General features: G+C 42.2%; 1 protein-coding gene and 1 long non-coding RNA gene across 11 annotated transcripts in view; one reads left to right on the top strand and one right to left on the bottom strand.

The window, feature by feature from the left end:
• Nucleotides 1-26,519, bottom strand: part of LOC307214001 — a 257,787-nt gene that overhangs the window by 17,018 nt on the left and 214,250 nt on the right. The gene's annotated exons all lie outside the window — the stretch shown is intronic.
• The window catches only part of MAP7D2 (MAP7 domain containing 2), a 52,591-nt gene that overhangs the window by 9,209 nt on the left and 16,863 nt on the right, over nt 1-26,519 (top strand). For 3 of the 10 annotated variants that reach the window (XR_013837782.1, XM_079972219.1, XM_079972217.1), the window contains exons 2-7: nt 17,133-17,210; nt 18,077-18,240; nt 20,936-21,050; nt 21,854-21,949; nt 23,748-23,858; nt 26,235-26,357. Coding sequence is in view for 9 of the 10 variants with exons in the window: in XM_079972219.1 (XP_079828345.1) it covers nt 17,133-17,210; nt 18,077-18,240; nt 20,936-21,050; nt 21,854-21,949; nt 23,748-23,858; nt 26,235-26,357 (687 nt within the window). In the remaining variant the exon portion in view is untranslated. Of the gene's footprint in view, nt 1-17,132; nt 17,211-18,076; nt 18,241-20,297; nt 20,741-20,935; nt 21,051-21,853; nt 21,950-23,747; nt 23,859-26,234; nt 26,358-26,519 lie in introns of those variants that run through there. The other 7 variants (XM_079972221.1, XM_079972222.1, XM_079972220.1 and 4 more) reach the window with 6 other exon arrangements.

Raw genomic sequence — 26,519 nt, forward strand, 5'->3', positions numbered from 1 at the left:
ACAGGATGAATTTGTTCAGTTGTTATAAAAGCAAGTGTGTAAAACTGCCAAAAATTTAACTGACAAACTGTGAAGGAAGGTTCAGGCTCGTGCAGTCATTCTGCCACAAGGCTTCTCATCAAAGGGAAAGTAGGGAGTTACATGAGGTGAAATCATTGCTTTTAATGAAGGCTTAATTGAAGCTTGATGTGGAAGGAGTGCCTGTAGCAAAGTACCTACTATGCAGACACTGAATTTGAATAACTCTGATGGAAGCTTAGTTCTTCGACAGAAATACCCAAGGGGAATTGACCTCTATAAAAAGTCAACTTTTTGTTTCAAGTTTTTTTTTTTTAAAGTTCTATAGGGCAAGACTGCTAATCCTACCACAGCTACTGCAATACTGTACAAGTAAATGGTAACTCTTGGATGTTTTTTATTTAGTACACAGGCAATCCCCGTTTACGCGGGGGTTGCGTTCTGAGGCACTGTGCGCATCAGTGGGATGTGCAGAAACCTATCCGGTTCTGACTCCACCCCCCGCCCCTTTGGGGTGCTGAAAATGACTTGCATATCCTTGGTCAGACACATGCCAATCATGCGCAAATGGGGAGTTTCCCTGTAGTGCACTTGTCCTTTTCTCATGGTAAGTATATTATAAAAATCATAGTGATCTGAGTGTATCAAAGAGGCAAAACAAAACAAAATTACATCAGCAAGAAAATAAGTTCTTGATTCTTAAATAAGATGCTGCCTGCTAAAAGTGCTTTCAACAGATTTTTAAAGGGGGAAGTTGTCCAACATACATGGATAGCTATCTGATTCAGTGAGTTTGAACAATTTGTCAAATAGAAGCAAGGGTTTTATATACCTTATGTATACCTTATGTGATTGCATACTTCAAAGGTGACATTATATGCCCTGTAACACATCAGAAATATTTGTCAGTGTTTTTACATGTTGGATTATCCAGGTTGTTTTGTTTTTTATTCTGTTTTTTGTCTTGGTTTGACATCTAGTCACGTTTGCAGTTATGCTGTTGATAGTTTAATGAGTGGTTCTAATCTCTGTTTGAGACTTGGGGCAGAGAAGGAGGCTGGCACGTGGAGCATTGAGTATACCGCTCTACCTGCATTTCATAATAAAACAGCTAGCTTAAAATGCCTAAGGACTGCTGGCTTGCCACTAGAAATTGAATCACTATATTCACCCTGCTCCAGTAGCAAGGGCTGCCCCAAAGGAAGACCTCACAAGTTTGCAGTTCTTGCCTCTGTGAATTAGGGTTTTGGTGGAAGAATATATGATTTAAAGAAGCATTCCGAAGTCACATTGGTCTTATATGCATAGTGTACCATAATAAACCATATTTAATGGTTTACTGTGAACATGCTGATCTCACCTTCCTTGCTCATCCGCATTAATGCACCAGAGAAACAAACCACCATCCCTGACTTAGCATTGTGTCAGAGCTGGGGATCATGGCTGTTTCACGCCAAGTAAACCATAGGAAGTCAAGGTTTTGTTCTTGGCTCCCCAATTGTAGTTTGTCTGGAGTGAAACATGATCCCTCATTCAGACACACAACTAAGCCAGATATAGTGGTTTGTTTTTCCTGGGTATTTGTGGGAAGTAGCGGAGCAGATGAGCTCAGCACATTCATAGCAAACCATTAACTATGGTTTGCCAAGCCATATAGATTGTTCCCGTTAACAGTGGTTGGGTCCTGCAAGGTACATGAACCTCAAATAAATCAAAAGTGGTCATCCTTTAATGTACTGAATACCTTGGAGGAAAACAGGTGAAAGACAGAATGGCTTGCAGAATAAATGGCTCTAGATCAGAGTGGTCCTACAAGCTGGCTGCATGTGGCCTGTAAGGCCTTTTTGGGTGACCCTTAGAGGACAAGGGGCGGGCTGCAGGCCATGCTGTTCTGTAGTGTCCTTGCAGGGTACCTGTACAGCTGGCTCCGAGAGATGGAGTCCGCGCCATGCTGCTTTGGTCACCCACTGGTGACATTGGCAGTATGGCTTCTCTGGAGCCACCTCCATTGCACCCTTTGCCGCAGTAGCCCATTGCTCACTCACTGTCCCGCTAACCTGGCAGAGAAGCTGAGCAGTACCTGTTTGGGCAGCATTGTTAACGAAAGCACATACATCTGTTTGTGTATTCAATTTTCTTTACCAAGTGAATATAGTAAATATATTCATTTTATTATAGATATTCAATTAAACATACTAATTGAATATACAGTGGTACCTCTGGTTACGTACTTAATTTGTTCTGGAGGTCCGATCTTAACCTGAAACTGTTCTTAACCTGAAGCACCACTTTAGCTAATGGGGCCTCCCGCTGCCGCTGTGCCGCCAGAGCACGATTTCTGTTCTTATCCTGAAGCAAAGTTCTTAACCTGAGGTAATATTTCTGGGTTAGCGGAGTCTGTAACCTGAAGCGTATGTAACCCAAGGTAGCACTGTATTAAATAATACTAACTATATTGCGGACACTTTAATTTGCGATATGGAAATTTAATTCAGCAGCTGGTTCTATGTCAAAGTACTCTTGCGGACCACTTGGTCTGAGAAGGTGGACTGCCCTGCTGTAGATATGGAAGAATGAGAATGCCATCCTCAGAGCACCTCTGAAGCTCACCTTGCACGTGTTTTATGATGGCTAATGAACATTTTGGGAAATCCTGCTAAGAAAATAATCAGCCAATTAATAAAACAAATTTTAATCAAAAGTGTTCAAGCAAGGTTGTATTTTAACTGCTACCTGTTCATACACTTTGATTTTTTTTTGGTGAATTTGTATTTAATAGTCATAATTTCTTACAGATTGTTGTAACAGAGTTAGCGCTTCATAAACTTTCAGTTGGGTTCAGTTCACATGTTTAAAATAACAAAGCAACAACATCAAAGAAATGGGTGACTTGTTTCTCGCTAATTATATAGCAAGAAGTGAGGGAGAAAGAGTATTGCTTTATTTAGTAATGTATGATGACGCCTGAACTAATAAATGTGGGTGTTGGTTAGTACTTGGTTATATAAAAAAGGAAAATGATATTGAGTAAGAACCTGACACATTGTTCTAGTCCAAACTCAGCTGTTTATCTTTACATATTAGTAGTGCATCAGTATACATGCCAAGATGAATAATTATTTTAGTAGAGGATACGGTAAAAAAGTAAATAAAACCCTATGTTGAATATGCCCTTAACTGTTTGTATCAGCTTGGTTGTTGTTTTTTGTCATTGATGGTACAGTGGTACCTCGGGTTAAGTACTTAATTCGTTCCGGAGGTCCGTACTTAACCTGAAACTGTTCTTAACCTGAAGCACCACTTTAGCTAATAGGGCCTCCTGCTGCTGCCGCCGGGACGCGATTTCTGTTCTCATCCTGAAGCAAAGTTCTTAACCCGAGGTACTATTTCTGGGTTAGCTGAGTCTGTAACCTGAAGCGTATGTAACCTGAAGCGTATGTAACCCGAGGTACCACTGTATATTAAATTGCCAAGGAGGGTGTTTGGGTAACACTTACTTCAGAGACACTTTTTCATGGTGATTGAAATAGAAGTCTTAAATTTCAAAACAAGTTTCTAAAACACACTGCCCATGTTGTGATATGTTTCATTTATTTATGTTTATTTACAAGCATCAGTTAAGTACATTTGGCCTTCCATTAGTCTCTGAAGTCTTCTCAAGGTTAGTCCTTATCTTGCACCCTGTAAGAGATGTCAATTCAGCATTGCTGAGTAAATGCTGTGCCAGCAGATTATGAGCTTGAAAGTGTGTTTTTGAAAGCAATACAGTGGTTTGTTCTGTAGCACAGCATTATTGAGGGTAACTAAACAGCCATGGTTTTAATTAGAGCTTTGTTTGCTTTTTGTAAGGAAAAAAACACTATCTGTGAAGAGATCTTCATTGTAGGATGAATCTGGTTTTCCAAGTCTGAAGTACAGAACCATGAATCAAGCATTTTACCAGGTTTTAGCCATTTAGCCACTCCTGTTCAGAGTAATATGGATATAAAGGATATTGGGGGGGGGGAACCCTCTCTCATTTTAATCACCAATAGTTGTTGTAATGTCAACAAGTATTGATATTGATTCTGCATTCTGCAGAATGTGCAATTTATTAAATAAATACTTTTGTAACTCACCTTTCGGAAAATTTCTCACAAGGCAGCACTTTTCTAGTGTCTTCATCATGGAAGTTATATATCATGACTTATGAAAATTGTCAAGAACCTTGCTGGTGTCATTCATGACCTGGTGACCTCCAGATTGGGCAATGTACTCTTATGTGGGTCGTCCTTTTGAGAATGGCCTGGAAGCTTCAGCTGGTACAGAAATCTACTGCTTTTTATGATCAGACTTGAGCATGTTGCAGAATTCCGAAACATCTCCATTGCTCGTCTTGTAAGTTTTTCTGAAAGTGCTGTTTATAGCCTTTAGAGTTCAAATGGCCTGCATCATGATTGTGTTGAAGAATGCCTCTTGTCTCTTCCTCACACCCTCATTCTAAAATCTACTGAAAATTCTCAGCTCTTTCTGGGAGCTGAGATGACATGCTAGAACAAGGGTGGAGAACCTGCAGTCCAATAACATCTGCTAGGCCATAGGTTCTCTATCCCTGTGCCAGAAGGATCAAAGCCTTTTCGGTGGTGGCTCTGAAACTATGGATTACAGTCCTTCAGCCTATCTCTGTTCTTCCTTGGTCTTGTTTTAGAGAAAAGCAAAAACACGTTTTTCCAGACATCTGGGATTTAACTGGAAATGTGTGCTTTTCTGTGTGTGTTGTTCAAAATATTTTATAACTTTGTATACGTAATGTACTCCCAAATTGTATATAAACTGCTTTGGGAACATTTGTGTTAAAAGATAATATAGAACTGCAGCAAAAAATATACCTAAACCTTTGCAGATTAATATAATCAGCAGAATTCAAAGAGATGTGTTTAGCTAATCATCCGAAACAGATAATTTAATTACTCAAATATCAAGTTTTGTAAATCTGTTTTCACCACCCATTAAGGATGTGGGCTTTAATAATGGAAGCTTCCTGGTTTTCCAAGGACAAAGGGTCCTGTGAGGGCCATCAAATGGCCATGTTATCATGCTGCAGTATACATGGCTGGCAACAAGCAGCCATGACAACTCCTTAGCGACTCATACTTAGGCCATTTCTTCACCAGGAAGCTAGCCTGGTTATTCCAGGAATTTTATATCTTTGTTTAGATTTTAACACTTGCTGAATCCAGGAATTGGAATGGTCTCAGCATACAGCCGGAACCCCTTACCCCTCATTTTAATTGGTGTAGGGAAAACTGTGTTTTTTCTTACTTCATTGCAATTCTGAGATGGAATGATTTCCTTGTAGAGAAATTTTCACTGAAAACCTAGTTGAGGTAGTGGTGATTTGTTGAGGTAGTGGTGATTTGGCCATATCAGACCAGCCTGTTATAGGCTGCTTTTGGATTTTAGGCACATGAGTGAGATACAAGTTTAGAAAAAGAATAGTATGTATGAAAGAATATATATTGCATTAACAACTCTGATTTTCCTATAGTTAACAGATGGGAATGATAGAAGAGGGAATTCAGATGTTAAAGTTAGCATCACTGGTCCACAGAAAACAGTTGTAGGTACCACCTGTGCTGTGAAAAACAACTTTTCCTATGATAGAAATGAATGATGAAGTTATCTTCTATTTCTAGCACTCAGATCTTATATAGCCCTCATTCTATTGTTGCTTTGCTTAGCTCTAGTTGACTCTCGCTAGTGTGATTCAGCCTGCAGCAAATTACTTTTGATTCTTACCACAGTTTCATTAGGAGTTATAAGAGGTCTGACTTTGTATAACTCTTTGGGTGCAGATCTTGGACTAGTAACTATCTTGCAGTGTATAAAAATGAAGATTTAAATAATACAAATGGAATGTTCCATTCTATTAACAGTTTCAAGAAAACATACCGGTACATGACTTGGTCAAAATGTACATTTATTGATTTTTCAATTGGATATTTTAATTCTTAAAGCTATATGATCCTCTGGTGTAGCAAGACTATTGTATTGGCTTTTTGTGTTCATATATTATGGAAATTCAAGAATGAGAAAGTTTGAAAACTAGTAACACATAATTTGCTTAAACAAAATATATATATACAGGGGGATTTATTTATTTTTAAACTGAGTAGCTTGCCACAACAGATGGAACAGAGCATTGCGAACTCTGCATTTGAAAGCTTTTGCACTTAAATTTAATAACTGCTTTAGGGTGTTTTTTTTAAGTTTCTGTGAACACATATTACTTATCTTGAATTTCCAGAAAAATAAGTACACTCAAATTGCCATCTCTACCATGACAATCATTGTGCCTGTTATTATGTTCATCAACAGGGTTAACATAGTGTGAGTTGCCCACAGTGTAATTTTATTTTGCTGCTATCGCATGTGGCCAAAAATAATACCATTGCATTTGATATAATAGTACCCAAATAGACCAGAATCTACAAATATGGGCAAGAGCATTTTTTAAATCTAATCTGATGAAAACCCCCATTCTGTAGAAATATGAGGCTCTCAAAAATCCAGCACAGTCAGTCCTAACACCCTCCACTGCTTCTGAGCTGAGAGCTGAGGAGGAAGCCAGAGGTGTCCCCCCCCCCACAGTTTTACTGTATCTTGAAAACACCTGAAGCACTTTCAAAGCTGTGCAACATCAAAGATGATGACTTCAGGCAGTCAAGATGTGCAGACTTCTGAATATGGCGCTTTGGCATATTTGTGGTAGTTGGATAAGTAGCTTGGCACAATATATACCAAAGGAGTTTCAGAAATTCAGTATTGTAGAAACCCCAAACGTAAGTAATTGTCACATAGTCCTATGAATACAATTCTATGATTCTATGTTTTCTTAGAAAAACCCCAGTGTGTTCAGTGGACCTAGTAAGTGTGACTTACAATTATAGTCTTAAACTGACAGGAGGTATGTTTGTTTGTTTGTATGTAAGTAAGTATTTTTAGTCACTGTTTATGTATTTATTTGCTCAGCATTCAAAATTAGCCAGGCACCAGTCACATTTTGCAACAGGCAGCCGGCCTTTTGCAACTGGATGGAGATGTCCGGATGCCACCCTTGGCATCTCCATTTGCCTGGCTGCAGTCGCCTTGTCTGCTGGGCACAGCAGCAGCAAAAGACACACATCTGTTGCTGCCACACTACCCTGCAAAACACCAGATTTGCCTGGCATCAATCAATCAATCAATCAATCAATCAATAGCTGCTGTCCTTTGCTGCAGCGCTACCCTGCAAACCACCTGATAAGCCTGGCAGCATGTGTGTATGTGTATATATTATTGCTGCTGGGCTGCCTGGTCTGCTAGCATGGCAGCAATAATAATAATAATAATTGCTTATGATAAAATGGGCACAAGATGTTGGACATAACATTATGATGGCTGACTGGGAACAGTTATGGACCACAGGTATCAAGTTCACGGCATGTAATGCCTTAAGAGAGAATATTATGAAAATGATATACAGGTGGTACATGACACCAGTCAAGCTTGCAAAAATTTATCATTTGCCCGATAACAAATGTTGGAAATGTAAAGAGATTGAGGGTACATTCTTTCACCTTTGGTGGATGTGCCCAAGGATTAAGACTTTCTGGGAGATGATCTATAATGAAATGGAAAAGGTACTTAAATATACCTTTCAGAAGAAACCAGAGGCCTTTCTCCTGGGCATGGTCGGCCAATTGGTGCCAAAGAAGGACAGAACTTTCTTTATGTATGCAACAACAGCAGCAAGAATACTCATCGCGAAGTATTGGAAGACACAAGATTTACCCACCCGGGAAGAATGGCAGATGAAAGTGATGGACTATATGGAACTGGTGGAAATGACTGGCAGAATCCAAGACCAAGGTGAAGAGTCGGTGGAAGAAGATTGGAAAAAATTTAAAGTTTATTTACAGAAACATTGCAAAATTAAGGAATGTTAGAAGGATGTTGGAATGAAGTAATGTGGTTTTAGCAGAAATGATATAAAGGATTAGGTAAAAATGGATTTGTTAATTGGTGAAAGACGAGAATGTAAAATTACAGTATATTAAGATAAATTAATAGGATAAAAACAAAGCTGGAAAGGATTTGCTGAAATATCTAATTGAACTAGAATACAAAAAAGGGAGGTGTGAGGAGGTCAAGGAAATAAGCAAAGGAAAGAAAGTTATGTAAAGGTTTGATCTGTGTGGTTTTTTTTAATTGTTTGTATTTTTTCTGTCTTTTTTTCTCTTTTTTGTTTTTTCTTTTTTCTCTTTGTAATCTTTAAAAGTTGAATAAATATTATTTAAAATAATAATAATAATAATAATAATAATAATAATAATAATAATAATAATGGCGCCTAGGCATTTTGTTTTGGCACCCACAACCTACGTCCCAGGAGCCACAGGGCTCCTAGCTTTCCTATCCCAGTTTCCAAAACTATTTGCTTGGTATTATTTGCTGGTGTTGTCTTTTTTAATATGTGTGTGTGTGTGTGTGTGCGTGTGTGCGTGTGTGTGTGTGTTGTACATTTTTTTTTGGGGGGGGTACATGTTTTGTGTTAACTAACCAGAGAGCTTTGTGTACTGAAAGTACAATAACAAATTAAATAACTCACATTAAATTTCACTACTCTACTGCATGGTAACCCTTGAAAAGAAGGTAAGATATGAGGACCTATTGTATAGAATACTACCAGCTTGCCTGCATTCATTTTTAGCTCCCCTTATTGTCTGCATGGATCTATTTTGTTAAAGTCTTTGCTTGTTTTTGTTCTCAGTTGGACAATAATTTCTTTTTCTAAAGGGAGCTTTCTTGCCTCCCACTAATAGTGTCTTACTCCTGCTGAGCTGTAGCACACACACACATAGACCATAGTGGGCTCTTCCTTGACAATATTTGCCAGGGAGAAGCAGGAGAGAGATGGATAACAAATTTACATTCATTTCTGCCTAATGTAAACCTTTACTGTAATTATTCCACAAATTTTACAGAAGGGTGTTCAATACTAAATTTTCTGTTAGTCTGCCAAGGTCAGAATGATTATGTTATACTGTGTCCTTCTTAGCTCACTTAGTGTGATAAGACTTCCTCATTAGTTCTGTTCAGCCAACCTTCAGTATTGATAGTATGACACTTATTTCCTAAGGCTTTGCCTCCAAGTATTTGGATTTCTCACGTGACCATTCTCACTAGTATTCAAAGTACTTCTACCTAAGTTTCCATATATTTATTATGCTTCACCCTGCCCCATAATTGAATATGTTTCTCTCCGTCACCCCAAAACTTAGTTGTCACCCTATCAGGGTTAGGAGTAACCTGGTGGAAGAAAATGCCAGTTTCTCACTTATTCTAGTTCACTGGCATTTAATTCCTCCTCCTAGTATTGACAGTGAGCTTAAATGCAGCCTGTGGGGAAGAGCAGGGAGAAAAGGGGGATATATGGTGCAAGAGGAACTATTGGAGTGTAATAAGCTAAGTGCTTAAGACACATCAGGCAAGGCATGGCCAACAGGTCTTAAATATTTGGAGCAACTGTACTGTATATTAAATCTACAACTTTGTGTTCCCCCCCCAAGCCTAGAGCACGCTTCCTCAACTTGGCCCTCCAGATGTTTTTTGGCCTACAACTCCCATGACCCCTAGCTAGCAGGATCAGTGGTCAGGGATGATGGGAATTGTAGTCTCAAAACATCTGGAGGGCCGAGGCTGAGGAAGCCTGGCCTAGAGGAAGGTGGAGCATAAAGTTTTAGATTTTTACAGTGGTACCTCGGGTTAAGTACTTAATTCGTTCCAGAGGTCCATACTTAACCTGAAACTGTTCTTAACCTGAAGCACCACTTTAGCTAATGGAGCCTCCCGCTGCTGCTGCGCCACCGGAGCACAATTTCTGTTCTCATCCTGAAGCAAAGTTCTTAACCTGAAGCACTATTTCTGGGTTAGCGGAGTCTGTACCTGAAGCATATGTAACCTGAAGCGTATGTAACCTGAAGCGTATCTAACCCGAGGTACCACTGTAATACTGTTGCTCTAGTCTAAATACTTATGAGAGGAAGAGAATGAAAGCTTCCACTTTATTTCTCCAAGAATAACTTAAGTCTGAAGATGTATTATCTCTAGTTAGCTAATGCTGATGCTTAGTCATCCCAAATGTTCCCAGTGGTCCTGCAGAACAGAGCTGGGGGACCTTTGTCCCTTCAGATGTTGTTGGGACTCCAGTTCTCATCAGTCCCAGCCAACACAGCCAATGGTTAGTTATGATGGGAGCTGTGGTCCAGAAACTTCTGAAGGACCAAAGGTTCCCCAGCATTGGTTTAGAATGTTAAAGGATAAAAGCAGCAACCCTAAATTGAGCCCAGAAACAAATAGGCAGCTAGCATAAATGGCACAGAATAAGTGTTACATGATCCAAACACCTAGTGTTCTGGCTGCTGCATTCAGCAGCAGTTGTAATATCCAAACTGTCTTCAAGGGCAGGCCCATGTAAGGTGTATTACAGTTATCAAACCTAGACATAACAAGCCCATGTGTAAACCGAGGCAAAGTTGAGCAAGCTGGTAACAGGCACACAGTATGGATGAATAAAATAGTATGGATGTTGCATAGTATTTTAAACTTGATGATCCTTCTGTATGGAATTAGTGTACTAAAAGAGTAGTGTTGGTTAAGCAAGCAAAAAAAGATGCATCTATTCATTTATTTGATATACTCTGGACTTGCGCAGTTTGTAAATTAGTGACTGAAAGAAAATGGTTCTCCTCAGTCTTTTCACTTGTAGTAGTCTCCTATGTCTTGTTGCAGTTATTCAGCAGCTGAAAGTGTTTTATATATATCTTGACAATCTAGAGCAGACTGTCGTAGCTCTGTATTTAACACAACTTCTAAAATTTGAAAGCTTAGTGACCCACAGTGATTTAATTGGTTCTTAATATAGTATGACATTGAATAAGCCAAAATCTGACAGTGGGTTTCGTATGTATTCTTAGATACATGAAGCCTAACCTCCTAGCAGGGTCTCCTGAAATGAATTGAAGTTTCAGAATATCATCTTGCTTGATTTCACCATTTGTTCGTTCATTAAGCAGACCATTTTCAGATTCTGCTAATCTGCAGTTTATATTTTCACTCATTACATTTATCCTTCATCTTTCTCCTAGGAGCCCAAGGTAGCATGCCTGTTTCTTCCACTCCCCATTCCACCGCATTTTATCCTCACAACATCTCTAGGAACACAAAGTTTGGCCCCCTCCAAAATGTAAGCAGACAGTAAGGAATGCTACTAAAAAATTTGAAGAGCACATTGCTAAAAACATTAAGACCAACAGCAGTAAGTTCTTTAAATATATAGCCGTTGCCCGTCTAGGTATGCAGTTGGACTGTTTGAGTGAGTTTTGTGAGTGTTATTCGGCATTCCCCTCCCAAAAAAGGTCAACAACTCTGGGCAATCCTCCCCAAAAGCTGAACAACTCTGGGCCATCTCACTCTATTTTCTTAAATTGGAGTCCCTAAAAGTAGGGGTCATCTTATACACGGGAGCGTGTTATACACAGAAAAATACAGTATTTAGTGTTAATTCTGGAAATGTATACTCAATTCTGACCGAACTAAGCCTAATGTATATTGTACTCAAGATGGCTTAGTTCGGTCAGAATCGAGGATACACTTTCAGAGTTAACATTGAATACAGTGGTACCTTGGTTTACAACCATGATCTGTTTGTAAACCAAAACAGGTTGTAAACCCAAGGCACGCTTTTGCCAGTGGGGCCTCCCCCCCCAAAAAAAGGGTTGTAATCCAAAAAAAGGTTGCAAACCGCGACACAAAAGACTCTCCTCCTGCCAGAGAGGGGAGTGGTTGTGGGCGGGAGCCGTCTCCGCCTCAAGCAGGGGGCGTTTGCCCCCTGTCTCCCACTCACCTGGCTGGCGCCCACGCCCACGGACAGGTACCCAACCAGGTGCCTACAAGGGCGTGTACAGCAGCCTAAATTGCTGCGGCGCCAGCCTCCCGGCCTCACTTTTCGTCGACCCGTCACAAGTCAAGAGGTCATCACAGAGCTCACTGAAGACAGGGAAGTATATTGCTTCGGGGCTGAAAAGGGGGTTTCGTGTTCTCCCGTTGCGGGTTGGCTTAGTCTGTGCATATTAGGTTTAATTACACCTAATTTTCTCTTTGCTTGGGCTGGAGCGGTCACAACCCCCTTTAGCGATCGTGCAACTCCCTGCCAGCCGGGCAGCCCGACTTTGGGTCTGCTACTGTGTGTGTGTGTGTGTGCGCGCTGATCTGCATGTGTGTTGAACAGTGCCTCCCCCGTGTTTTCTGAGAGTGCCTTCTGCCAGCTTGCCCGTGTCGAAGGGCTAGGTGTGGCCATCGTCTACGCCTTCAATTTTGGGTATTCCGTTAAAGGAATCCGGCGGTCGTGTATTCTGTCCGATGCCTGCGTGGCGGGAGGCCATGGCACGACCCTCGGTGACATCAGGGGAGAGCTTATAGTTGGATTAGCATCAACAGGCTCCACCTACTGGTGAATAAACCCCCTTGTTTTAGACTCACCCCTCTCTGAGTGGGTGGAGTCAGCTGACGTAATCCAATGCCTAAGCCAATACCTTTTCACTTGCTGTAATCAATAAAGTTGTGGCCTTTTCTTGCCCATTAACCTTATATCACGTGTCCTTGTGTTTTCATTCCACTTTGCGGGGATCGGGTCCTCGAACCACAACTTCTGGGTTTGACGTGTTTGTAATCCAAAACGTATGCAAACCAAGACGTATGCAAACCAAGGTACCACTGTACATGACTTCTGGTAAATAAGCCACCTTAGACGTTAGGGGGCCATGAAAATTTGTGCCCCAGACTTTCTAGACTTGTTTACCCATGTTCTATCTGAAACCCAAGGGCCACATTGCTTGCCAGATGTGAATCCCGCCCAGCTCCCCCCCCCCACACACACTAAGAGTGCTCTTGTGCACAGGTCCTGCTTATGAGTTTCCACCAGGCATCTGGCTGATAATATTCTTTAAAAAGTGCAAGTTTAAACCTTATGTAATTGTTTAGACTGGTGTTACAGTAGCTAAATTATGATTATGTTAAAAAAAAATATCACCCAATGCCAATATTAAGCACCAGGTTTTTTTCCCTGGAGTAGATTAGTATGCTGATTGTTGTAATACTTCCGGACAGTGGCGTAGCGTGGGTTGTCAGCACCTGGGGCAAGGCAAGTAATTTGCGCCCCCTAACCCTAACCCCCAGATGTTGCGCCCGGTGCGGCCGGCCCCCCCCTGCACCCCCCACACTACAACACTGCATGCAACAGCTGCTCTCTGAGGACATTGCCTTTGATGCCACAGATTTATTTATGTTTGTTTATTACATTTATATGTCACCTTTATATTCCAAGCATATCAACGTGGTGTACATGGTTCTCCTCCTCCCCATTTCATCCTCACAACAACCCTGTGAGGTAGGTTAGGCTAAGATGATAACTGGCCCAAGGTCACCCAGTGAGCTTCATGGCTGAGTGGGGATTTAAACCCTAGTCTCCCAGGTCATAGTCTAGCACTCTAACCATTGTGTTCCCTTCATTGGTCATTTTGTACCTTACAGCCTTTGGCCAAAGCAATTACTATTTTGGGAAATGTAAAGCTAGGCACTGTAACATCAACATAGCTTCCTTACATTGTCATAACTTGGAGTTATTCTGACATATGGGACTCAGCAGCAATCATATCCTGCCAGTATAACTTGAGGATAGAATTGCCCCATACATAGGAGCCAACTCCTAGGGGCTGAGGTCCCTTCCCCCCATAAAATATTTGAGGGCCCCCACAAAGTTAATGGGCATTGTCATTCAAATAGTGTGTGTGTGTGTTGCATCATGTGATCGATTATGCAGGGCTTACCTGTCCCCACCCTCATGTTTTATCCAAGTTGGCACCCCTGGTTCCATATATTAGTTAAACCATACTGGGTGCAAAACAGATTGCATATTGCACCCAGGGCTGTTGGGACAAAAAGCAAATTGTGTCTGTTCCCCCATTTAAAAATAAAAGCCAGAGTTGTTTGGGAAAGCAAGTCCCCTATGCAGCAGAGAGCAGAAGTAAAGAGATATGTGGTAGTCGTTATGTTGGCAGAGATAAATTTAGCTGTTGCCCTAGTCAAGAGAAGCCAAATTGCCTAGCGAGTCTTAGTGTTTAACCCACCTAACCTGCAGAAGCTGGATCCCCTTGCTACCCCCCCCCCAAAGCATAAGAGAGGGACTCCCAAGAAGGTGAAGCGGGACTTCACCCCAGGGTATCTCGGAAGCCCTCGAGGCAGCGACGCTTCCACTGCCTGGAAACAGCAGGAAGGGAGAGCGCTCTTGTGCCCCGGTCCTGCTTCGAGTGCTTCTCATTGACGCGTCTGCTTGGCCACTCTAGGTGGGCCCTTGTGGCCTTGATCCAGTAGCCGGGTCCTTCTTCGGAAAGAGCGAGCGCCTCCTAAGCATGTGCAGAGCGCCTCCCTCTGCCCCCGCCACGCGGATCTCAGCCTGCGCGTGGGCAGGCCTTTTGCGTCACGCGCGCCTGGCAATCCCTCTCCTCTCCTCTGTCTCTCCCTGGAGAAATGAAGCAGTGACCCGAAGGATGGGCGTGTTTCGTCCCTGATCCGGATGAGATCAAGGCGCCGGCAACGGGAAGGAGGCGGGGGGAGAAGCAGGAGCAGGCCAGCCGGGGCTGCTCCAGACCCCCCTCCCATCGCTACTGGAGGGGTCATGGAGGCACTGAGCCCGGGAGGCGGGTAGCCAGCCAGGGCGCACCTACCCAACCTCGCCGCGCCCAGGCGCGCTGCTCTCTCCAGCTTCCTCCCGGCCGGGCCAGCGGCTCCACCTCTTCCTTTGCCTCTTTGAGGCGCTTAATTCCCAGCAAGCGATTAGCAGGCTCGGATCGGATCCTGCGGCAGGCGGCGCCTCCACCTCCTCCTCCTCCCGGCTTTGCTGCTGCTGCTGCTGCTGCTGCGCGGCTCTCTTCCCTCCACCGACGGCGCGCTGCGCCTTGGAGAGGTTCCCGCTTCCTCGATGGGGGCCGGCCAAACGGAGACGACGACCCCCCACCCCACCCCAACCAAGCCTCGATTGCTTGTCCCTTCCCTCTGGACTCGCGCCCCCCAGATGTTGCGCTCGGTGCGGCCGGCACCCCTGGCACCCCCCACGCTACGCCACTGCTTCCGGATGACACACTTATAAACATTTCCGTGTGATTTGTCCCTGTAAAAATAAAGCAGATTCCTAAATTACTGCATTGGTTGAATTTCTGGTCCAGCCCCAAAGGAAATGATGAGGTGCAAGTCTCTGCTATGGCCACACGGGGTCATCCTGAGACTACTAAATGCAAGAAACGTAGGGTTTCCACCAAGATTCCTTCATTGTTTATAATATTCAATAATTCAAGGATTATGGAAGAACAATTTGCAATCAACAGTATGTTTATATAAATGATATTATGGGTACAATTTTCTGTCTGTTTGCTTACGAGAAATTAAAGTCATAACAATTAAAAACAAAACACATAGTAAGGTAATAGTATCTTAGTGGGCTTTGGAATTTTGGAGGAAGAAATGTCCAAGCTTTTAATCTTTTCCTATTTGATCCATTGTATCATGTAACTAGACTCCAGAATTTTTAAGTCATTCATGTTAACTGTGTTTATTATGCTGAGTAAACTAGGCACACTGAAATTGAACCCTTAACTTGGTGACTTGGCTGCAGTCCTGTATGCTGTTACGTAACAGTAACCCCCATTAAATTTAGTGGGATTTACATCTGAGCAGACAGGTGTAAGATTTGGGCTGTTGGTAAAGCAATAACACATTGCTGTTTGCTCATGTAAAGTAATGTTCAGTTACAGAAAAATTACAATTAATTGCCAAGATGCGATTCATGTTGATTAAAAAAAAATGAGGTGGCTGAAAAAGAATGTGCATAAGGGAGAGAGCTGTATTTCCTTTCAATGGATGCTGTATGTTAAGAAATTTTTTATACCTTGTCCTTAAAGAATGAGAGGAATGGGAAGGACAAGTACAAATATTTTTAGTAGTGTATATTGTTTAATTCAAACGCTCTTTGATTGGAGGGAAAAGTGTAAGACCACAAATAGTAAATTCAGCATTAAAATCAGAAAGCAGTGCAGATAACAGACACAAACATACAAGTGTTGAACAAAATGCATTAAATGAAATGTCTGCACATAAGACTCTTGATCTTTTCAAAGAAGACTGCTAGGCTGTGAAGAAAATCGAATGCACTTTACAGTCTGGAAAACGTGTGGAGGATCTAACCACAATTGGAAAGATATTTTCAGGTGTGTAGGTATCATTGCTAAGCAATATGTACTTGAACTTTATTATAAAGATTAGCAAACCAGTGTTGATCTCATCCTGTTTGGTATTGCTACACACACAAACATATTGCCCTCAGGCAAGAGGTTGGAAGCTTTACTGATAGTTGCTTTCAGAGTCTTCCGACTGAAAGGTGGGGTTTTTAATGTGTTCTGCATCTTTATACATGTAATATCTAGGTTGGATGACTGTAACATGCTTTATATCATGGGTGGGCAAACTAAGACCCGGGGGCCAGATCCGGCCCAATCACCTTCTAAATCCGGCCCGCGGACGGTCCGGGAATCAGCGTGTTTTTACATGAGTAGAATGTGTGCTTTTATTTAAAATGCATCTCTGGGTTATTTGTGGGGCATAGGAATTAGTTCATCCCGCCCCCAAAAATATAGTCTGGCCCCCCACAAGGTCTGAGAGACAGTGGACCGGCCCCCTGCTGAAAAGGTTTGCTGACCCCTGCTTTATATGATGCTATTCTAAAACAGACCTTACAGGAGATAAGTGAAACTAGACAAAAATTGTAACACTAAGTGTGTTTGATTTTTTTGCTGAGTGGTTTGTCCTGTAAATACTGATTAGGGTACTCTTGTGTTGTTAAATTTTAGCAAAAATATTTTGCAAAAATGTGACAGTTGGAATCCTTATAAAAACAAGATAAAAAAATTTAAGTATTTAACTAGTTTTTAGGTACTTGCTGTGATTTTGCTAAAATGGGTTTTTCCTCTTTTGATGTTTATTAGCTGTAGATGGGTTTCTGAAAACTGACGAAAGACAAAGACTAGCCAGGGAAAGAAGAGAAGAAAGGGAAAAGTATCTTGGTAAGTTGACACTTTTCTTCCTTGAATGTAGCTGGACAGCCCACTCTGGGAAGGCATCCTTGAGGATCTAGGTGGCAGGCTTTAAGCCTAATTTTCCAGAGGTTGGGGGCATGTTCACTAGTCTTTCCTGCACTGACAATGGCTCTGGCCTGTTTTCTCAGTTTAGAACCAGAGGCATTTATTTTTTGAAAAAATAAAACAGGGACTGCTAAGCATCAACTGCATAGACCTCCTCCTCTGGCTGTGCCCTGCTAGGCCAGGCTATTTAGGATAGTTTGGCTTGGGAAGGTTCTTGGCAAGAACAAAAGTTCTTAGGTACTCTTCCATACAACATTCACCCCCCCCCAACCTCAGCCTCTCACCTTCCAGTCTGTTGGTGGTATCAGCTCTAATATTTGTGAAGCATGAGGGCTCATGCCAATGGCTGTAGTGGCAATTGGGGTACCAGCACATGGGAAGTAAGCAGCAGCAATGCAGGAGCAGAAGGGGAGGTATAGATCTGGTTTTATTATTTCTGCCTCTTTGGACTTGGTGCTACATGTTTCAGCCCATGTAGGGTGGTGGACTTCTCCAGTTAGCTGCTTACGTGTTTGAGGAAAGCTTTACTTTCATTTATGTCCAAGGTTATCAATTGTTACTGAATTTTCCACTTAACGATTTAGAAAAGTTGAACCATTTGATTGCTTCAGTGTGTGTGAGAGACAGAGAATGTACACTTGCACTTTAAAAAAACCTAAGCCACGCTAGTGGTCCAAGACTTCCTTTTTTTTTTTTTTTGTCTGCTGCGTCATTCTCTTTCCATATGTATGGCACTTCATAGATTTGTATTCTACATCAGAATAGGATAATTTCTCTCTTTATTGAAGCTGCCAGGGAACAGCAAATCTTGGAAAAAGAAAGGAGAGCAAAGCTTCAGTATGAAAAGCAAATAGAAGAACGATGGAGGAAGCTGGAGGAGCAGAGGCAGAGGGAGGAGCAGAAAAGGGCGGCTGTTGAAGAAAAGAGAAGACAGAAGCTCAGAGAAGAAGAGGTACGCAGTGCTTTAGCATCCTGTACTGGAGGTGGGGACCTGTTTCAGCTGGTTTGGAGCATGCCCAACCTTCTGGGAGCCACATTACTATAGGAGGTGGGGCAAAACAAAACACCTCATCAAAATGGAAAAAAATATTCACCTGTGCCACCCCTTGTCACAAATACACGTTCCCCAACCCTCTTTCCCTCTCTTGCTCTTTTTGTACACATACGTGCTTACAAGCAGTCACACACTCATACACACACCCTCTCTCAGCAGTGGGCAGCTTGGTGGGGTAGGGTGCTGACCTGACCTTTAATCGGCTGCTTCACAGCTACTTACCGACAGGTAGAGGAGGAGGTGGAAGTGAGGTTAGTGCAGTGCAAGCATACCAACAAAGTCAATCCATTGCTTCCTGGATTGCAGATAGATACATGTCCATAGGACTCACATAGAGGCAAGTGTGTATGGGTTAACAAAAGGAAGATGCTGAGGAACAGAAGGCCAAGCTGTAGATGTAGAGATCAGTAGTAAGAACCAGCTAGCAATTCAGCTGCAAGTATGAGGTGTGTTTTTTAAAAATAGCTGTGGCTCTTTTTGCTGAAGAGTGGTGTGCAGAGAGATGCCACCAAGTGACAGTAAACTGTCTGGTGCCATTAAGATGCTAGACAGGCCTCTGTGACACAGGGTACCAAATGCGACAGGCAGGAACGAGGTGTAGGTAGGCAAGCTGCTGCAGCATGTCTAGATCTGGAAGTTGGGTGTCACTGAGAGATGGGCATAGGAGTTGTTGCTCTGGATAATAATGGATCAATGACTGCATGGGCACAGTAGGGGCCTGGAGAGACTTGAGTTCATGGTGGATGGTTGCTCTAACTTGGGAGCAGTGGGAAGTTGAACCTCTGCCATCTTTCCTTTGACTCCCAAAATTGTAAGTTAAGGTTGGTTGTCTAGAGCTGTTTCTGTGAACATTGATGCATTAAGGAAGGCGGGGGGGACAAGTCATTTTTGAGTTTTTTAGAAAAGCATGCTATGGCTCTTCCTCCTTGATGCAGTTTTTTGGTAATAGTGAGAGTTGACTGGGTTACCTTCTGAACCAATAAGTGCCTGGCCTTGGAGGTGCAGTTTAGTCTTTGGGTTTGGCTTATGAACGTCCTAAATGACTACCAGTTTCTCTGGGTCACAAAAGGCTTAACCTGGACAGCATATTGATAAGTGACCCTTTTGTCCTTTATCATGAGGATTTATTATTCAGGCCCATGCCTAATATGTGCTAGGTTTTGTACAAAAGTAACAAAGTACAAGTCATTGTTTACCAGCTTTGCAGTTGATGTGTAAGTTATTGGTAAGAACCCACAGATCACTAGTTCAGTTCCCAGAAGTGGATCTACGTTATTCCTTGAAAGTCTCAAAGCCTTTCTAAGCAAACTGACAACTTCACTTGCCAGTAGGAGTATCGTTTGTTATAAAGCCACCTGATGTTAGTGTTCACCCTACATGTAGAAAGCTAACCAGTTAGTGATAAAACACTTCTCTGTGATGAATAGGTTTGCCATGTGCAGTGCTCTTAAAACAAGCTGTCCCTCTCATTGCAGTCTTGGGTTTTGTGGGTCCATGAAGGGGACTATACCATATGCCCTGGGTGGATGCTTGAATCACTTACTCTCCATCCCATATCAGTGAAATGTAGAATTCATTTACCATGTGAGAATTTACTGTATTTTTATTTTGCCCTTCCTCCTGTCAAGTCACTCTATTTTATCCTCAAAACAATCCTGTAAGGTATATTATCCAGAGAGATTGTGACTGTGAGCTTTGTGACTCAGCAAAGATTTGAATGATTGTTTCCCTGTTCCAAATGCAACACTTCCGTTGGACAAGGATAAACAAATACTACCCATGGAATATAAAAGCCAGGTCTGAGAGTTCAGTATCATATTCCAGGGTTGCCATCTGCTGTGTGACAAAGGAATGTTACTTGGGAAACAGGTCAGGGGGTGGAGTGGGGGGTGGGAAGACAATTTATAGGGATCACCCTTGGAAGGAGAAATTATGAGGGGAGAAAAATGGAGTTTCTTTTCTTTCCCCCACCCATAAAAAAACTTGACACGATTTTAGCTAATGGAAAAAATAATGAAAACACCTAGCTATAGTAAATAAAAAACATTAATTCTTAAGCTGCTTAGCAGGTTTTCAGGTTGTTGTTGCTTTTTTTGAAAAAAATAAAAATAAAACGCCACCAAACTGGTGATTGCATACATTAAAGGAAGGTTTCTGTGTGATTGGAAGGAATCATTGCAGCAACTCACCACTGAGGCAGAAGACATAGCTCTGCTGAGATGACAGAGTTAATGCTTTCTCATGCATTATTCTTAAACAAATTAAGCCCAGACAGAGCCACAGCAGCAATCTTGCCAGCAGGAGCAGATGCTTGGAGGTGATGTAACTTGTGTTGCTAACTTCAGCCTCTGTACTGACCTCAGTAGTGACTGCAGACAAAGGATACATATATTTTGAGGTGAGTGGACATGCCAGTGCCTTATTTCCTCACTTCTCTTTACAGTATTGGTAAAAGGACCATTTTGAGCACTGCTTGTATGTATAGCTGGAATAAAGATTGAGTCTTCTTCTCCCCCCTCTCCTTGTGACAAGGGCTCTTTAAGAAAGTCAGACCTGGATTCAGTTGTTGTTGCTTTCTGCAATAATTGCTTAGGAACGATTAGAGGCGATGATGCGGAGATCCATGGAAAGAAGTCAGCAGCTGGAGCAGAAACAGAAGAGATGGTCGTGGGGAGGAGCACTGGCTGCAGGCTCAGGCGACAGAGATGGTGAGTGAAGCAGCCCGGCTGCATTGCAGATTCCAAACTGCAAAGGCTCGGGATTAAAAAAAGAAAGCTGCAAAATCTGTTGTGACAGTAGACTGTGATGTGTGAGGGAGAGGTTGTCGAGGTGCATCATTTAAAAAAGGATTTTGAGACTGCTTACTGTATTTCATGCCCTGGTATCTTCTTGGAAATGGGCCAACGCCGAAGTTTCTCTACGCAGATTATATACCGGGCGTGGGGTAGGGGGAATTAAGACACCATGGAAAATAAACCACTGCATTGTCAATGGCTATAGGCTCTGTGTGACATTGCAGAACACAATTTATTTTTAGCTCAGGCACTCCTAAAATCTCAGGGGAGACTTCTCCATGATTGTGCAGTATTTACTGCTGGAAATGAATTGTTCTCTTTACCCTTTTTCTCTAGCTGCTCTCTTTTCGGTTCCGTTTCAAAGCAAGCTTCCTTTTTTTTAACCACCAACCATGTATTAGCTTTTATGTTGTTCAGAAATCATTTAAATTTGTTGTGAATTCACCAGCTTTTCCCAATAGGTTTTGTTCATGTGAAATATCTCCCAAGTGATAATACAGCTGCCCAAAAAGTATAAGCATCCCTGTTTAAGCTGAAGTCTTTAGTATGATTCCTCCCCCCACCCCCCAACAAGGCAGTACAGAAAAAGGAGAAGGATAATCTCTTAACATTTCCAGAAACAGGCTTATTAAAATACCTCCTGTATTGTTTGGGATTTTAATGTTATTGATTTGATCTATCACCTCTTTGCTCTGATTTTTTCTGTTGTTGTGTAGGTGAATCAGAAAATACCCCACCCCCTCTAGGTTTAGCTGCCAACACCCTCCTTCCAGACTCTGTGGCCTCAACTGCTGCTGCTGATTCCGCCAATGGTATTTGAGAGTCTCACAGTGCCATAGTGTCGTTTATCACTTTTAACGCATCCACCAATTTTGTCCTCCCCCCTAACTTCCTGTGTGTTCTCTGTTGTTTCAGTTCAATCCTTGACAGCACTGTTACCAGAAATTCTGGATTCAGTTCCCCCAAGCGTCACTGCTGCCATTTCTTTGGGGAGGGGAACCTGTGGCCATGTAGATGTCACCGGACTACAAGTTCCATCATCCCTTACCATTGGCTGTGCTGGCTAGGGCTGGTGGGAGTTGGAGTCCTGCAACGTTTGGAGGGCTACAGGTTCCCCTCCCCTGGCTTAGAGTTTATGCAACACAAATCCTGTTGCAGTGGAGGCTTTGTGGCAAGAGGGCTTGGTGGATTGCACCCATGAACTTCACTGTCTGGTTGTTGTTGTTTTGTTATAAACGAAGCAATGCATGCTTGGCATTCCAACGTCATAATGGTGATTTGAATCCTGTTCCTACTAGATGTTGTCAAGTTCATTTCCTTTTTTCCCTAGTGTGGGACATACATGTGTCACGTGTACTGTGTGCCTTTTGAATAGCTTCTCTAGGTGGGGACAGGACTAGTTTAAAACATTTCAGTTACAATGAACAAGTTACAATATGAACAAGTAGAATTAATTCCCAGTTACCTGTCACCTAATAATAGAATGGATCGTTATTTGAACCCTTATTTTGAATTAAGTCCAATAAGACTGTTCTGGGGGTTCTCCTGGCCCTCCTATAGTGAAGTGCAGGGGGCATTGTAATGGAATGGAAGGGAAGGAGAACCAACCAACTGAGCAGAAGGGGGTAGCTTCATCCCTATCATTGGTCTGTTTCCACTAGGTAGAAGGGATAGGGCAGTGCAATGTGACAGTGAAGCAACACGACCATCTCCTGCACAGTACATTTGACCAAGCAGAAGTAAGCAAGGGGAGTGCAATCCACTGCCTTCTCCCAAGTTCTACAGGTGTGCACCTAGAACCTAGAGATGGGGATTCCATGTCTTCTGAGTTGCACATAACACAATTGCAGACCACCCCCCATGCAGCTCTTAATCTCAGGGTCATGGGTCCAAGCCCCACATTGGGCAAAATATTCCTGCGTTGCAGGGGGTTGGACTAGATGACGCTTGTGGGTCCTTTCCAACACTACAAACTCGCATGATTCTGTGACTTCCTTAGTCAGGTGGCCCTATGGGTCATTGTGTCTGGCTGTTAACCAGAAGCTTGGTGGTTTGAGCCCAACCTCTGACTTCTGTGTCCGGATGTTCTTAACATCTAGAGTTTCACACCTTCCTTTAGTCCCATCCAGGATAATCAGTGGTCAAGGATGATGGGAGTTTTAGTGCAGCCTAACTGGAGGGCCACAGGTTCCCCGACACTGTTCTAGAGCTCTGAATTGTTTGAAAATTGTGGGAAGTCTTCCCAGCGTCAACACGGCGTAGGCAAAAAGCAGGATATGTTTGTCGCATCACTGTTGCTTAAATAAAAGTAGAGTTAATTTTTATTCATTTTTGTTGTTCTTTAGTACTATTCCCCCCTCCAGTCACTATAAGATAATCTTACACCATACTGTAACATTGAAATGTTTGTAAGCCAAAAGTCTGCCTTGAATTATACCTCACAGACAGACAGACAGGGCGAGCAGCTCCAGCCTGTGGATTTTATCAGATGTGCTTTATTCTTTGTGCTGATTCATTCACAAGGTCCACAGTAACAAAATTAAAGGTTAGCTGTGGGAGCATTTGGCACTGTGGAATGAATATAAATGTCTTCAATGCATCTCTCTGCAGCATGTGACAAACTTTCAGCTTCTACAATGAATCTGCCAAAGCAAATGGAGTCGCCTATCAATAAGCGCCTCTCCCACTCCACAGCAACAATAACATGTTCCCCTGACAGAGGCAAGTGAATGTGCTGCTCATTGTCGCACCAGAAATGATCTCTCTCCTTTTGTGTTTAAAGTGCATCTCTCTTTTTCTCTCTTCTCCATCCCCAGCCCCCCAGCCCCTTCCTTTTCTCAATTGGTTAATCCTCTGAAGGCAGTAATGTTTACCAGAAATCAGTGCAGAAATCACTTCAGTTTTCTTTTTTTGGTTAAGTATATTAAGGAAACTTTCCCTTAGAAAACGAAGAGTCCTGTTTTCAGACATTTCAGTATTGCTTAGGTAAGAACTTTAAATTTTAAAACAGGCATCAAAGCCGCTTTTTTCTCTCTCTCTTCAGCATAAACCTCGTCCATTTCAGTAGTTCTAAGGAGTATAGCCTAAGGTTACCAGATTTTTTTCAATGAATCCAGGGACACTTTTCAACTTCAGTAGGAATGAATGGATTTTGTTAGGGAACTGATTTGTAAATCCGGGGGAGTGTCCCCAGGAAACGGAGACATCTGGTAACCTTAGTATAGCCTACAACCTTAGTGGTTTGATTTTTAATTTTGACATTTTCCATTACCAGATATGCCAAGAAACAAGTATTTCCCTTAGGGGAAAATTTGGATGGCTAATAGGTGGCCTCCATTGTACACCTGTGGCACTCAAGCTGTAGGACAGGTCAGTCCCAGAGGATGTGGAGTACCTCGTCGTAGTGGATGCGCAGGTGGATTTCTAGGCAATTGTGGAACTTGTAGGAAAGGGTTGTCCCGTGCCTCTTGAATCTCACTGATCCACACAGTATTTGTGGAGCTAGCTGCATGTAGGAGAAGAGCAGCTGCTTTGTTCTCATGACGGTTGCCTGTGTGTTATTTTAAGACTAGAGATCAGAGCAACCCAGCTCTGTTTGTCTTCTAATGCCAGCGTTGGGATTCATATACTAGTGCATAGATCCTTACACACAGCAGCCTGTCTGCAAAACTCTGTGCATGCTCATTGTGCTAGGCTGGGGCAGGGCAGAACAGAACGGGACATGTTTTGAAGAGAGGGTCCATATTGAAGAAGTCTGAGAGAGACTGCTGTAGACAGAAGAAAGCAAGAGCGAGCTCCTTGGGCAAGTTTTGTGGGGGGAGAAATAGGTCTCTATAGTGGAATGGATGAATATCACCTACGTCTGAGGGTAGATTTACTGGGCTTCGGCAATCCATGCCATGTCAGCAATAATACCCAGCAGGAAAATATTTAATTACAGTACAGTGGTACCTCTGGTTACATACTTAATTCGTTCTGGAGGTCCGTTCTTAACCTGAAGCAACCACTTTAGCTAATGGGGCCTCCTGCTGCTGCCGCCGGGACTCGATTTCTGTTCTCATCCTGAAGCAAAGTTCTTAACCTGAGGTACTATTTCTGGGTTAGCAGAGTCTGTAACCTGAAGCGTATGTAACCCGAGGTACCATTGTAAAATAGTTCTTAAGAGAATAGTTATTCCCCCTCATCTTCATTTTTCACTGCTTACAGGAAGTTTTTGCTTTTTTCTGTTGTAAACTTTATTTGAGCCTGGAGTTGTAAAAAATTTTTTGGTGCTTTTTTTTGGTGCAACAATGGTATTCTATTAATTTTCTGTGGAACTTAATTCCGTTCATGTGTGCTTTGGATCATAGCCTACCTACCACCTGATTCTGTTAAGCAGTTTTCACTATAATGGTAGAAGCGATGGATCTAAATAGGGTATAACATCCAGTCCTGTGCCTGACATTCAATGCAGAGCTAGCTGATTCTGTTCCCATTTGCTAGGAAATCTTTCTCTTAACTATTAATTATGGCCAGTGTACATTTGTCCTGGACTCCACAGCTCTTATGACCCGGAAGCTTATTAGTTAGCAGGCAAAAAGGGGCTAGTTTAACCCTCTGTATAGCATGGAGTAGGGCAAACTGCCAGGGTGCTAATATTGCTGACTTCAACACTAGAAGGAATGGCTTAGAATTAATATTCTAGCACTTGTTGCTCTGAAACTGCTGCCTTGTTGCAGCACTTCATAAATCAAGGCATTCATTAATAGTTCTAGCATTATCTAACCTACAGTATCGTTGCATATAATATACCATACCCTTCGACACAAGTGTGTCTCGTATATTAATGAAGAAGTGTGGAAAATCATAAGAGAGGCTAATACGTTAATGTCCATTCTGCTTGTTAGACCAAATAACACATAAGGTACTCGGCTTAAAACCCTGAAAATCGAAGCCCTCCTAAGAAGAATTAAATCCAAGGATTTGTAGTTCTCCAAGATGCCCAGTTATTTGTTCTTTTCCCCTTCGTTCATTTTCGTTTGGCCATTCATTATGTTTGTTTGCAATTTTTTGAAGTGGCTTTTTTCTTAATGTTTTTCGTTTGTTTCCATTCTTCAGCTCATCGCATGCACCTTAGTCCTATGGAAAACTTTATTATTTCTCGACTATTGACTCCCACACAAGCTTCTTTAGCCAGAAGCAGAAGTACATTAATGCTTTCTGAGCAATACAGTGATTCAGGTAAACCTAATGTTTTAAGGAATGTATTAGGCTCATAGAAAAAAATAATTCAAGATTCCCACCCCCACCCCTGGTAATTTATTAATCTTATTCCACATGTAATAATAATCCTTCAAAAACAAGGAAAGCTACAGAGTTCTATCCAGGAGCTTTATTGCTTGG

This window comes from Podarcis cretensis (assembly GCF_951804945.1).
Source record: "Podarcis cretensis genome assembly, chromosome: 4".
Lineage (NCBI taxonomy): Eukaryota > Metazoa > Chordata > Lepidosauria > Squamata > Lacertidae > Podarcis > Podarcis cretensis.